The sequence below is a fragment of the Mus caroli genome, unplaced genomic scaffold (genome assembly GCF_978045245.1).
Source record: "Mus caroli unplaced genomic scaffold, Mus_caroli_1 scaffold_16, whole genome shotgun sequence".
In the NCBI taxonomy this organism is placed as follows: Eukaryota; Metazoa; Chordata; class Mammalia; order Rodentia; family Muridae; genus Mus; species Mus caroli.
Window position 1 is genome coordinate 50,757,501 of NW_028227271.1, and position 15,157 is coordinate 50,772,657.

A 15,157-nucleotide genomic window follows, 5' to 3' on the forward strand; every position below is an offset into this window, starting at 1 on the left:
AAATGCTCTGAGGTCCAAGAGAAGTTATTACTGAGTCTTCTCAGAGACTAAAACAAAATCCCCAAAATAATATTTTAAGGAATTTTTAAAAATTAATTTTTGGAGAGGATTTGGTAACTGGGTCTGCAATTCGCAAAATAAAAATATTCAAATTTTCAAGAGGCTAAAAATAGCAGGACTGTGTTTTTACTCAGTTTAAAAGGTACCATAAGTAGTTTCTTTCTGAATTGATATTTTAGATGAGAATTAATACATTTCCAATTCCCTCCTATTAACATCATCAGCACCTGAATATAGTCAGCCAAAAAATGTACTGTCTAAAACAGGCTTTCCACCGAAGACTGGTTAAAAAAATCAATGTGCAGTTCCCATCAGTCCAGCAAATTACTTACAGTAACCACAGTGCAATTTTCTATTAACCCTTCTCTTCCTCAGCCCAAAGAAAGACATGCAATTAACTGCCAATCACACTGGGTCTCACTCTGTGAAGGGCCAGGCTAGGTAGTGGGCTCTGCTCTGTTAGAAGTGAGAGGAGACATATTCGTCTTGCCTTCTTGCCAGGAAATGAGGTAATGGGTTGGCTGACCTTTGAGTCCTTGCTTGTGCTGAGGGATTTGTTGTCACCTTAAAGAAATCAGGGACATTGGGCTGTGGGGTTAAGATGAATATTGTTAGGGTATTTTGAAAAATCCTACTAAACACAGCATATCTAATTACAAAAAGATTAGTGACATCCCCTCTTATTAAGGCTAAACAAGGCAACCTTGTAGGAGAACAAGGGACCCAAAAGATGATTGAAATCCCTGGGAAGACTAACCTGCTTTGAAAGGAAACAGAGAAAGAATGGATGGGGCAGAAGGAATGGGAGGTAGAGGAGGTGGGAGACAGAGGTAGAAACAGAAAACTATGGGCGGGTTGTAATATATGAGAGACTTAATTAATTTTTAAAATCCTAAAGACCCTTAACTACTCTTGGTTTTGGTGAACTGTTAATATGTAACAGTCTGCATAGACTGTAGTAGCACTCAGCCCTATCCCTACAGTTAGTTTTGTCCCTTAGTGGCAAAGCCACTAGAATTATTTTCCATTGAAAGAAGGAAGGGCATGTCAAAAGAACAGGGATGGACAGTCAGATATTGAAAGCTTCAACTCTGAGCCAAATGTGACCCATATACATGATTTGTTTGACTCCGCTAGTGTGGAAAACATGGGTAAATTTTAAATGGGTAGACTTCATAAAACTTGTGAATTTTCAGTTATTCAAAATTTAAAATAGAAGCAGAGGCACCAGTTGACCCATATTCTAACTGTACTTTTGCAGAGCAAAAAAAAGGATTAAAATGGCCTGTTTCAGGAGAAAGAAAAATCCAACTGTGCAGCCCAACTAATTTCAATGGTCCCTTTGAGCAGTTCTCCTCACACAACTGCATTATCCTGACAATCAACGCATTTGAGTTTGTGACCTCTGGGGTAATTGGATGAGGAGGACAGGGCGTGTAAAGCAGGCAGAAGTATATGTTCAAATTTAAGGTGAATTTCAAATACCTTCTAAGGAATAATAATTAAAATGCCAATATTTTCCAGTGACTCACTTGTATAAAACATCAAAGCCCTATCATTTTTTACTCCCCTATACTAGACATCATTCCTTAAGATGGAATCACGGAATCAGTGACTTCGCTGACAGTTTAGCTGACAGTGACACATGAAGTAGCATCTGCCACTCACCATTAAGCCAGCCCAGCTTCCTCTCTCATCATATATTGACTTTTGTAACTGAGAAACTCAGGGTGTCTGACCTCAGGCAAGGCTGCATTCAGGAAATCAAATAACACTGGCTTCCTCCCTCCTCCACCCGCTTCCTCTCCTCTCATATTTCCCTTCTACTTTCTCAGCTTTGCTCACTGTTGACTTAATTCCCCAGCCAATTCTCTGCATATGACAACAGAGGCAGCCACTAACAGAAAATCTAGTATTATATTATACCTTGGGAGATGGTCCAAGAAGGAAAGAGAACTTTCCTCTTAGCAACGAGGACTATTCCAGTAAGGAACTTATGTATTTGCACTGTCTGGGTCACATCCACACAACATTAATTTAACAAACATTTATTTAGTGCCAGAATAGAGTCACAATCCTGTTAGGGACCTGAGAACATCAGGGAAGCCCCATATTCTCAGAGATTGCCATGCGGCAAGTTGTGTGAAGAAAATGGGAAATAAATATAATCACAATAAGTAAGAAAGTGATATTTTTCTTGAGAACTGAAAAATACTACAGGGGAATTCGTTTTTAATCTTCAGAAGTTTCCTCAAAGGAAAAAGAGGAGTTCCCAAAATATGAAAGAGCAAAGATAAGGAGGCCATATAGACAAAAACAAAGGAGGGGCTAATCTTGAGTGGGGCTTGGCTGCACAAATATCATTTCTTCTACCATCATGCTCTCTTTTACTGGGAGAGGTGGAAGACTGAGCTTAAGAGCTACCTGAAAGGCACAGAAGACCCACATGTGCCTGCCTTCCTTCCTTACTCCACATTCTCAGCAATGTAGAGTTTCTAGGAACTCCTTTCTGGCTCCAAGAGCCTATTTCCTGTGCCTTGACTTCTCTTCTGTTCAACTTAATGACTTAATCACTTTATTTTGATCAAAGTCCACTAAATTACCGTTAGGTGCCACTTATATGAGATCACAAAGAACCAGTCACTCGGGCAAAATTGATGTTTTCCACTGTGGTCCTAGCTCACTGTAGGCGAGCACTGTGTTTCTAGTTCTTTGTAGAAGTTCAATCTGTGATATGCTTATAGTCTTTGAGAAACGAATAGATGAATATGTTGAGTAACAGCCGTCAAAGCTCACCCAACCCCCTCCCCACTCTCTATTTCATGGTGGTGTGGTGTGTTCATGATCCGTTCATGATCCCCCTTCATCTACCCCACCCCCAACCCCCAGTGATAGTGACCATTCACAGACCCTCCAACTCAGCAAACTGTCCCTGTGCAAGAACGTGCAGAAATAGGTTTGGCGAATGTATTGGGTTCTTTGTTGGTTTTGTGACAAAACACTATGGTCAAAGCAACTTATAGAAAGAAGAGTATGTTTGTGAATTACCATTCCAGAGGAAAAAAGAGTTCTTCACTATCATGTCAGAGAAGAGTGATGCAGGCAGGTATAAAAGGAGAACCATCTGAGAACCTCCATCTTGTACCCCAAGCAAGAAACATAGATTGCAAACTGGGAGTAGTGCTTGGGTGTGCAACCTCAAAGCCCACCTCCGATGGGCATATTTCTTCCAGCAAGGCTACACCTCTTAAAATTCCCCAAATTGTGTCACCAACTGGGGACCACATATTCAAATGCCAGAGCCTTGTGAGTAGGGGGAGATGGTATTCTTATTCAATCCACCGCAGGGAGGATGTGAGGTTCAGTTAGTTCTTATTCAATCTACCAAAGGGAGGATGTGAGAAGCACTCAGTTAGGGGATGCTGACAGCATGGCCTTTCTCAGATCTGCAGCTTATTAATAAGACATAGAGCTTTTAGGTGTTGCATAGCTCTTAATCAGCCGTAGATAAACATGTGCTTTCACGGAATCATTAGAAAACGAGATAATCTATGTAAAGCTCTTAGGATGGCATTTAACACATAGCAAATGTTTGCTATTGTTATCTCGGTCACATGAGAAGGAGCAGTCCCTTGAGTGTGAAGAGGTAGCAGCCAGCAAAGCATCTGTGACACTGGATTTGCATCATGCCAGCGGTTCCGAATTACTGAGGATATGCATATGTCTAACTCCATTCTACTGCTGCAGTCTAGGGAATAATGTGCTTTTCCATCTCGTTTTGAAACGAAGGAAGCTAAGACTCAGATAATGCTTTCCTAGGTATTAAGCTATATGTTTTAACTCATAACCCCATGATTTTATTATTTTCTACTTTCTTTTTGTTTCTTGGCGCTAAATATTCCCACTTTGAAGTTATGGACACCTGGTTTGTCTAAAGAATGCTGATTATATGGTCACCACACTGGTGTTCACACTGAATGGAGCTGAGGTTAGACCCAGGGGACAGCTGGTTAGGATATAACATAGCATAATCTTTTCCTGAGAGTGGATTTGAACTAATTCTACTTAAACTAACTCAATAAGCACTGACCACTGTTGGAGTCTAACTGGAGAATCATTCAGAAGAAAAGCTACCCTATAATTCAATGCATCTCCCAGGAAAAGTGACAGCGAGAAATTGCTATAGAAACAAAGGCGAGGCCATACCTACAGCCCACCCTGACACTTCCAAATTCACCTACAGCATGGAATTGTTATCTTTAAAACCTGTGGTGGTATCTGGCATAATTGTCTATGAAGTGGAAGGATACCAAGGATCAAGTGGGACGTGACAATCCGAGACATACCCAGACCTAAGTCTTTGCCTGAAGCCACTTTCACTAAGCTTCACCTCTCTATGTGAACGTGGAATCCTGTGCCATATGCAGAAGGATCTAGATTTCCTTTAAGTTTTAGTTGTCTAAATGGAGACCTGCAAAGATGGAAGTTCCTAATACTTGGCACTTGTCTTTATCGTCTAAGCCAAAGTCTTTGCAGCTATGAGTAAAGATTTCTATGTGAGCCAATTATCCCTGCCCATGAAGGTGGTACTACCACATATGTCATCCAAGGAGAAGTAAAGGTTTTATATATCATCGGTGACAGCAAAAATTATAGTGATGTAACCTCAAGCAAAGAAACACTGGCATAGCTAAAATATTGAAGATCAGATATTGCCCCCTGTCAGCTTCTAGAGGGCATGTGACCCTACAGCATGTTGGTTTTAGCCCAGTGAAATTCGTGTTGAGATTCTCATTTCCATATCTCTATGGGTTAAATTTCTGTTGTGTTAAGCCCCCATAGTCATGGTAATTTGGTGTAACAACCAGAGAAATCTATATACTTGTTCCTTTACTTCGCTTGTCCTTTCTGCCCATTGACCCTTACTCAACTGAGCTGGTAATGGGTTGTCTGTCTAAACCCAGAACCATGCCCTCATCTGCGTTCAACCTGTGGGAAGGTCAGCTCTTCAGCCTGTTATCTCTGTTCTTTTTGACAGCATGTGTTCATATGCTCATCACCATGTGTCACCTCCTACGATGGCCAGCGTCTCATGTTTGTTTTGTTTGACAGTTTCCAATCAAGTCCTTTATATCAGAGAAAACAATAATTTAAAGACCTCGAAATGGGAAGTCATCAGGATGTGGATAAAGAAATCAACCTTAACATTACTTAAAGAGTGCTGAAAATATGTATTTGTAAGTCCTATTATGTGCCAGTGTAGGAAACCTGACGGGTAAATTTATTACAGTTTTCTGGAGAAACAGAACTAGAGACAGACAAGTGTGTGTGTGTGTGTGTGTGTATGTGTGTGTGTTTGTGTGTGTGTGTGTGTGTGTGTGTGTGTGTGGTGTGCTCACATGTGTATGTACAGGTTGACAGACAGATAAAATAAATTGGTTCATGCGGTTATAGAAATTGCCAAATTAAAATATCTGTGAAGCTCATGTTCTCATTTGAGCCTAGAGGTAAGAGCTGCTCTCATTATAGGAAGCAATCTGCCTTATCCATTCTGTCACTTGAAGTATCAGCCTCCGAGCCTAATGGAGAGGCTGTTGTGTGTGTGTGGGGGGGGGGGGGGGTAAGAACTGGGGAAGCACATCTTGGTCAGTGTCTCTCTGCATTTTAGCCAGTTGATGCTTTCTGTAATATTCTCCGTCTGCTGCAAACAAAATGTCTCTGATGAGCTACACTTCTCTGTGGGCATAAGGATATGTGTGAAGAATACAGTGAAGAATTATACTGGTTTAGGAAAGTGTCAGTAGTAGGTGTTCCTCTAGGATCAATGACCTAAGGCTCAAGGAACATCATAGAAGAAGCAGTGGAAAGAATACAAGAGGCAAAAGACCAAAACATCTGCTACAAGATTGTCTCATCTCTACATGACAAGAGAAATGCATCTTGAACTCTCAGCAATGCAGTTGCTTGAATAAAACCTGAGTGATGCCAGTTGACTGGTGAAATTTCAGAAGGCCCCACCCTTAGATGAAGATATACTGTCAATTAATGATTTCAGAGAGAGGAAGAATCAGTCTTCCCCAGGGATGAGCCCCAACACCAAGTGGTCAGTCCTAAAACCCATACCTAGGGGTACACTAAAGTGTACTCAGCATGGTACACTTATATATTTGTAATAATCATTTTTTAAAGGCTATGAATTTGAGAGGGAATTGGTAGTTGGGAGTGGTACACAGAAGGTACTGGAGGGAATGGAGGGTTTAAATACAGTACACATAGATGGAATTTTAAAATAAATATCGATATCATCTGGAATCATTCAGAACACTAAGTAAATATCAGGATATTGCATAGTCTAGTCAAGTTGGCTTTTGAAGTTAACCATCATGCCTTTGTTTATAGGATTGCCATGGTAGATAGCCACACCCAATAATGCCTTTGGCGACAGACTGAAGTTTCAGTTGCAGTAACACTCAGATTTTTCAAGGTTGCTATCAAAACACCACCTTTAAGTTTTTGCAGTGTGGACATCTTCACTGAATATTTCCTGGCCCAAGTCAAGGGGTCCTGTGAGTATTTTTTCAACATTGGCAGCACCTGGTCAGGATAATCAGTAGAGGTTGAATCACAGAGGTAAACCCTTATTTCTGGGTTTATCTCCTAGCGTGATATCCCAAAGCTCACCTTACACCTGATGACTCAGTGCTGTGGAGACTACTGAAGGAATGAGAATTCTTAGGGGAAGCAAGGACATTTTAGTCACCCTACTTTAGTTCTACCTGCTTCGTTACCTCTACAGATCCCAGATGTTTGCTGGAGATAGACTAGCAGGAACAGACCATGATTTCCTGCCTCCGGTACATCCTTTTCTACAGCAATGACTCAGTTTCCTGACCATAAAAGGGGCCGCCAGCCATTGTGGATACGTCTGGAAACCAGAGTGGTAACAGAGGCCCTCCTTTCCTCTGAGCTCCTTCTAGGAATTATTAAGCCCCAAAAATAGAAACAGAATCCTTCCTACTCAGGCTCTCACAGCTGACTCTAGGGCACCGTCACTTCCTGTTTTGACTATTCTCCATGTCCCAGACCCCAATCTCTTCTCCTACAAACCAGAAATATCCAGAGAAGACATGGCATGATGCCTAAGTCATCTCTGCTCAAAACTGTTCACACGTCACATCCGGCCTGTCTCCAGTCTTTCCCATGCCTGCCAAGCCCTTTGGAACCCTGTCCCAGATGAACCTCAGACCATCCTACTGTTGTCTTCTCTTCTCCTCACTGCTGCAGTGATGTTTGCCATCCCTCTGGCCTCCTTGACACTTTTATCCCCTCATCTGTCTCCCAGGTTCTAGTGTCACCTCCACAGACAGACCCAGGAATCAAGATTACTGTTCCTCCGCTCTTCGTCATGACCTCCACATAGAAACTGTAAACAGAAAGGAAATATAGCGCTCTCTATTTGAGTTCCTTTAAAAACAATGGTCTCATTCATTCCTTTTTGCCTTTAAAAACAATGGTCTCATGCATTCCTTTTTGCCTTGCATACCACTGTATTTTGTTCACATTAACGTATTTTGACCTTGTATGTCCTCCTTCCCCTGTCTTCTACAGACCCACCCCATCTACTTACCCATCAAACTTCATGTCCTTTCTCTCTCATTATTAACCCACTAAATTACATTTATGTTGCCCAAATACCACTGGGTATGGGGTTATCCCCTGGAGCATGGTTTTGTCTACCAGGCAGTGGTCAAACCCTTAAAGAAAACTGACTCTCCTTTGCCCAGAATTCATCAACTGTCAGTTTCTCCTCAACTGGAGATGAGATGAAACTGGGTCCATCTCCCTCCTCTATGGTTTGTTTGTTTGCTTGTTTCTTTCAAGCTTGAGCCTGTGCTAGTTTATTTGCGCTCATATGATGTCAATTCCATTCCTGAGGATAACTGATGCTGTAACAAGCTTAGAAGCTTAAAGTTATTCACATTTATCATCTTACATGCGTGAAATTCAAACTGGGTATCAGGGGACTCAAAGTGAGATGTTAGTGGAATGACTTTTGGAATCTGTTGAAGAGAAGTTATTTCTCAGCCTCTAGTGGCCACTTCATTCTGACTTCTGTTTGCATATGACACCATCCCCCCCCCCTTCTTGGTCTCTTTACCATTGTAGTGAGATTTGAGGGGTTGCCTGGGTGATATGTGCTATTGTCTCACCTTGATGTCCTTATGCTTCACACCCCTTTGCAAAGCCTCTTTAGCCATGCAAGGTAACAAATGAGAATGTAACATCTTTCAGGGTTGTTGCTCTATTTTGTTACAGAAGGCAATGGAAGGAACGGGCTTGAGCCTGCTTTTGTTTCCTTGTTCCTTTTTCATGGTGACTATGATCACCTTGTAGTACCAAGACTCACCTGTGTGTCTGAAGCTTCTTCCTTTAGATATAAATGCTAGAGGAGTTATAGACTACTGTCACCACAGAGAGAGAGAGAGAGAGAGAGACAGAGACAGAGACAGAGACAGAGAGACAGAGAGTTTCCTCCCTGACAATGGCCGAGGGTTATGTCATCAATATTTCAATCTAATATTTCTGCCTATCCTCGCCACCTCATTTCTGGGCAGAATGTTGGAGGGAATCATAGCACGTCACAATATACAGCAGGCTCTTTTCTGAGTAGGAAGGATCATGTAATTTCTTCTGGCTAATAAATGCCTGTAGGCCAAGCACTCCATTGCTGAGATGAGCTGCATAGCACTTTTCTCTACTTTGGTGTTGATTATCTAGATCACCAAGTTCAAGGAAAGTAAACTTGAAGTCAACATACAGAATAAAACCAGGCAGTCTATAGCCTACCAAATTTTCTGTATTTTGAGAGGGTTTAGCAGGAGTATTTTAAGTTTGAGGCAAGCATGGGCTACTTGGTAATACCCTGTCTCAAAAGCAAAAACAAACAACAAAACAAAAATGTTCAGGATAAACCAGTAAGCTTTGCTGGGTAATTTTAAACCACCATAGCAGCATGTAGCTTACCTTGACTGGTGTTGTGTGCAAGGGCTAAAGGGAAGGGAAGATGAAAACTGACTAGCACTGACTCCTCTCCGTTCACCTGGGTCTATTCACAGGCAACCCACTCATCAGCTACATTCTTGAACTGTCTTGTTCCTTGGATGGAAATGCTCATTAACTTCACCTCCTAGTTGTTTGGTTTCTTTGCTAAAAGTGATAGAACGTTTCATTTCTTTTTTTTTTTCATAAAGAGGTAAAGTTACAGTTTGCTAGAGAGCTATTATAATGTAGATTAAAGCATGGATATTAAGAAAGGAAGAGTGGTGTATAGGAAAAGAACAGCACACACCCAAGACATGGGTGTGAACTTCCCAACAGTTTCCAAAGTCTATGTAAAAGCATACACACAGACGTTTTTCATGGACCGCAGGCAGCCACTTCTGTCTCTTCCTCATGATAGGAATGATGACAGACATGCAGGTGTGACATTCAGGGGCTGTGGAAAGAGAGAAAATGGTGCTGTGGGCATTTAAGAGGATCTCTCCCTTGTAATAAGCCTTGGGAGTGAGGCATACTTATTTCATGGTAAATGCCAGAAGGGCATAATTTTTGAATTGCATAGAAATCAAGGTAGAAGAAAAACAAAAATATCTGAGGGGAAAAAAAAAACCTGAAATGGAGACATGCCGAGTTGCCAAGATGTAGATAAGTGGCATCATAGGCACCAGGACTCCGGGTTTTGCTCTCCTGGATCACATCCCTCTCTTGTTTCCTCTCACCCTATTCTTTTGGGCCTTTTGACCTCAGTAAATGTTGGGAGGAGCAGAGCTTTCCACAGCTGGAGCAAGAGAACTATATGACTGCAGATTAAAACTGCACCTTAAAAGTGTGACTCACAAAAAAAAAAAAAAAAAAAAAGAATTTTTGCTGGAGTTCCCATAAGCATATTGAGAGCATCTAGTTCTGCAGCTGGGGTGTCAATAAAGGGCTCCACTGGCCGGCAGAAAACTCATCGCCCAGTGAAGAGCATTGTTTCCATGGAAACCTGCAATTGGTGACCCAAATATGCAAGTTCGCTACTTTACCTACCTCATCGTGTGGGTCTGCTGAGGATTACCACTGTTACATAAAAATGGCTCTTTTTTTTTTTTTTTTTTGCATAGGTGCATTTTCTCCGTGCAGGTCATGAGTTCTGTCAGCGTAGACCATGGGGGTCCCCCTGTTCTAAATCAGCTGCACTTAGTTATAAAGTTTCCGCCCCCCTTCGGGGGACTAGGCAAAACTATGATGGGAGTCATTCTCCAGGGTGTTGCTCACTTGCCTCTTTCTCCATTTCGTAAACCCCTGCAGGGCGAGCCCTGCTGAGACTCACAGACAAGAAGCTGGAGCGCATGGGGATTGCCCAGGAGAACCAACGACAGCACATCCTGCAGCAGGTGCTCCAGCTGAAAGTGCGGGAAGAAGTCAGAAATCTGCAGTTACTCACACAAGGTACCCTGCTGCTTCCTGGTGGGTGGGTGCACGGGAACAGGAGAAACCAGCAAACGTTATCATTGTGACAGAGGGGAGCCAGGAAAAGTTTGTTGTTGTTTCCTAACAGAGTTTCCTTCATTAAAAGAAAAGAAAAAAAGTAGGTAGCCTTAAAGACTACTTCTCTCTAAAACTTTTCTTTTTTATTGCTCACCAGAGAGAAAGATGCATAAATAAGTAATAGACACACAAATAGAATTACTGCAGCTAACTTCAGCTGCAGAGATTGTCTACTGTACAACCCCAGAGGGTACCAATCACACTGGTCAGGGTCCAATTGTTCCCTCCAGAGTTATGTGGTGTGTAGGCTGTACAGCTGAATACTATAGTCCTGGCTGCCTTCAGCTCACCAATAACTCTGAGGAGGTCTTAAAATTGAAGTAACTCTAAACTTAATATCCCCTGTGATGGACATGTGGATTTGATACATATTCTTTTACTTTGCTTTTCATTGGCCAACAGAGGAGAAATATTTTAAATGTACCTTCATTTAACTGAATTAATACATGCATATACTTTAGGGATTTTGAAAACTCTATTAGCTTCTTGAGAATTGAATGATTTAAAATCTAGACTAGAGAATTTAAATATGGGCTATTATGGATGTTTAACTCATAATAGTGTGATGAGAAAAACAAAGGTCCTTATTTGAAGAAAATTCGAAGCCCCACTATATGTCACTTATGTACACATATAATTTGATAGATATAAACTTCCATCGACTGTACTTTTTCTTCTTTGTTGCCCACCATGCATCGTTGTAAATGAAAGGATGATAAAGTAAGTGGTTTTGAGAGCATTGGGTAATTTTCAATAAGCGGATATAGTCATGGTATGCATTTGCATATTGCAGGAATGTGGGTCAGCCAAGATTCATGTTGTTGTATTTAGACTAACCCAGTAATAGTCTGGTTGTCTAGAACGGCGGTTCTCAACCTGAGGGTCGAGGCTCTTTGGGGGATTACATATTGGTTGTCCTGCATATCAGAATACATTACAGTTCATGACAGTAGCCAAATTCCAGTTGTGAAGTAGTCACAAAGTAATTTTATGGTTGGAGGTCATCACAACATGAGTAGCTGTATGAAAGAGTCACAGCATAAGGAAAGCTGGGAACCACTGACCTAGAGGAAAAGATGTTGTGCCTGAAAGATGAGTGTTGTGGAAGGATAAATATACAAAGAGTGATGTAAAAATGGTACCCACTGTTTGCTATGCTTCTTCAAAGTTTGTTCCCAGAGACTCACTCCTTGTGGTATGGTCAGAAGAATGGGTATACTACGTAATTTAAATTTCAATGTGACATGCTGATACGCCATTACATTTCTTTTAAAAATAAAGATAATGTAATTTAAGACAAGAAATGCTCTCACACTGCTACTTCTAAAATGGAATAAAAATGCAGCAAATAATTCTGCTTAAACTCCACAAAATCCAAGCATTAAAAGAACTTTTTCAAGGAATACATATTGATGGAAAAGATGTGAGGCATGGGATGAAACCATATGGAAATGTTGACCTACAGCATGGCTCAGTTTTTCAATACATATTTTATATATTTTTACAAATATAATATGTGAATAAAGGAGTACAGATGATTATGCCATGTTTTCATAATGGTTGCCGCTACGAAATATGCTTGTGGGTGATCTTAACTATATTCATTGTACTCTTTCATGTTCTCCAAATCTATTGTAAAGTCACGTGGTTGTTCTAAACGGAGCATACTAACCCTCTACCACAGCAAGCTTCTTTCTACCTCTCTGTGTTCTGGGAAGGTCCTAAGTTCAACTTTTCTGATTGTGCTGTTGGCATTTTCTATTCCTTTGAAAACTCTACATTCTTTATTCTTTCATGCCATTCCCTTCAGAAGGAACTAGTGTTCTCTCTAGCTTGTGGGTGTTTTTCTCTGAATTTTTATTGCCTTTCTTATTGCTTGTCCCTTACATGTTACTGTTCAAAATCGCTTTATATGAGACATCCTTTATTAAATCCATAGTGTTATTGAAGTGATAATTTCTTGGTTTTGTTTTCCTTAGAAAGAGATACAAAACTGACAAGATGTTTGAAGATTGATAATAGAGGATGTAAAGAGATCTGGGGAAGCTTTAAATTATTTGGGGGTCTAAGTTTGTTCTAATAAGAATCAATGTTCCATCAACTCAAGGGAGCTGGCTGATTTAGCATGCATATCATATAGAGGTTCACTACAGGGGTGATGTGTGATTCAATATTAAATATTTGATTCTTCAAACCTGCAAATACAAAGCTACAGCAACAATATAATATGCTGAATAAGTACAATGATTTCACGATATTTTTCAGCCTTTTAAAAAATTCTGTGGGTCTGTATCTTGAGGAGAGTGGTTCACACTTCCAGCTTATACAAAAGAGACACAGCGCCAGGAACAAGAAGTCACTACTCTAATGCAAAGCTTGTTTCTGTTGCTGTCAATTGTATAATCCAATCAAGGTGCTACAATAAATACCACTAACTGCTTAGGTTCCTGTGCTGTAGTTACTATTCTTACTGCTATGACAAAACATCTGATGGAAGCAACTTAAGGACAGATGGGTTTATTTGAGCTCACAGTTTGAGGGTAGAACTGTCCATCATAGAATGGTGAGTATGGCAGCAGGATTATGGGGCAGCTGGTTACATTACTTTTACATTCAGAGAGAGACATGAATTCTGATGTTGAGTTCCCAGTTCCTATTTATTCACTCCTGAATACCAGTCCACACAATGAATGGCCTGCCAACCTCAGTGTGTTCCCTCACAGACATGCCCAGATATGTACCTCCTATGTGATCATAGATTCTGTCAAGGTCATAGTCAATCATAACCCATCAGAGTTAAAAGCAAAGCATTGTTACTTAAATTTGTATTATTTTTAAAAAAATGAACCATTTTTAAAGGTAGTTATCACTCTTGATGTTATGTGTGCATCTATGTTCACATGTATGCATGCATGCACATATGGAGACAAGAAGTTGATGTAGAATGTCTTTTATCACTCTCTACCTATTTAGTTTGTGTAACTCAACATAGAACTAGCTCACTAACTTCTCTAGGTTGGCTGGCCAATGAGCTCTAAAGATTTGCCTGTCTCTATATCCCAGTTCTAACACACACACACACACACACACACACACAGAGAGAGAGAGAGAGAGAGAGAGAGAGAGAGAGAGAGAGAGAGGGACAACAGAGACAGACAGAGACAGAGACAGAGACAGAGACAGAGACAGAGACAGAGACAGAGACAGAGACAGAGACAGAGAGAGACACAGACACAGAGACAGAGACAGAGACGCAGAGAGAGATAGAGTGCTGGAGGTACAGATGTGCATCATCAAGCCTAGCTTTTTGTGTGGATGCTGAGAATTTGGTTTTGAGTCCTTATACTTGCAAAGCAATTACTTTTAACCTTTGAGCCATCTCCTCAGCTCCCAAAGGACTCCATTTTTGAAGAAAGGATTTTTTTCTATTAAATGATTGGATCTTTTTAATGTATTTCTGTTTTGGTTTTTGGTTTTTATTATCTTTAATATTTTTGTTTAGTCCAGTTGTTATCCCCCTTCCATTTTGCCCTCTGGCAGTTAGTTCCTCATCCCATTCCTCCTCCCCCACTCCACTCTCTAACACCCCTACTCCCCACTAGGCCTCCCCATTCCCTAGGGCCTCAAGTCTCTCAAGGGTTAGGTGCATCTTCTCTCATTGAGGCCAGACCAGTCAGTCCTCTGCTATATAAGTGTCTGGGACCTCAGACCAGCTAGTGTATGCTGCCTAGTTGGTGGCTCAGTGTCAGAGAGATGGTGGGTTTCCGGGTTTGTTAACACTGCTGGTCTTCCCAAAGTGTGGACACTGTGTCCCTTCTTAGAATTGGGAACAAAACACCCATGGAAGGAGTTACAGAGACAAAGTTTGGAGCTGTGACGAAAGGATGGACCATCTAGAGACTGCCATATCCAGGGATCCACCCCATAATCAGCTTCCAAATGCTGACACCATTGCATACACTAGCAAGATTTTGCTGAAAGGACCCAGATATAGCTGTCTCTTGTGAGACTATGCCGGGGCCTAGCAAACACAGAAGTGGATGCTCACAGTCAGCTAGTGGATGGATCACAGGGCTCCCAATGGAGGAGCTAGAGAAAGTACCCAAGGAGCTAAAGGGATCTGCAACCCTATAGGTGGAACAACATTATGAACTAACCAGTACCCCAGAGCTCTTGACTCTAGCTGCATATGTATCGAAAGATGGCCTAGTTGGCCATCACTGGAAAGAGAGGCCCATTGGACTTGCAAACTGTATATGCCCCAGTACAGGGGAACGCCAGGGCCAAAATAATGGGAATGGGTGGGTAGGGAAGTGAGGGGGGCAGGGTATGGGGGACTTTTGGGATAGCATTGGAAATGTAATCAAGGAAAATATGTAATAAAAAAATATTTAAAAAAAGACTGCTGGTCTTCTTATTAGGTGCCCTACTCCTCAGCTTCATCCAACCTTTCCTTAATTCAATCACAGGGGTCCGTGACTTCTGGCAATTGGTTGAGTGTAAGTAT

General features: G+C 41.2%; 1 protein-coding gene across 2 annotated transcripts in view; it reads left to right on the forward strand.

Moving 5' to 3' along the window:
* The window catches only part of Samd12 (sterile alpha motif domain containing 12), a 454,418-nt gene that overhangs the window by 235,764 nt on the left and 203,497 nt on the right, over positions 1-15,157 (forward strand). For both annotated transcript variants that reach the window (XM_021183955.3, XM_021183956.2), the window contains exon 4: positions 10,411-10,551. In XM_021183955.3, coding sequence (XP_021039614.1) covers positions 10,411-10,551 — 141 coding nt within the window. The remainder of the gene's footprint in view (positions 1-10,410; positions 10,552-15,157) is intronic.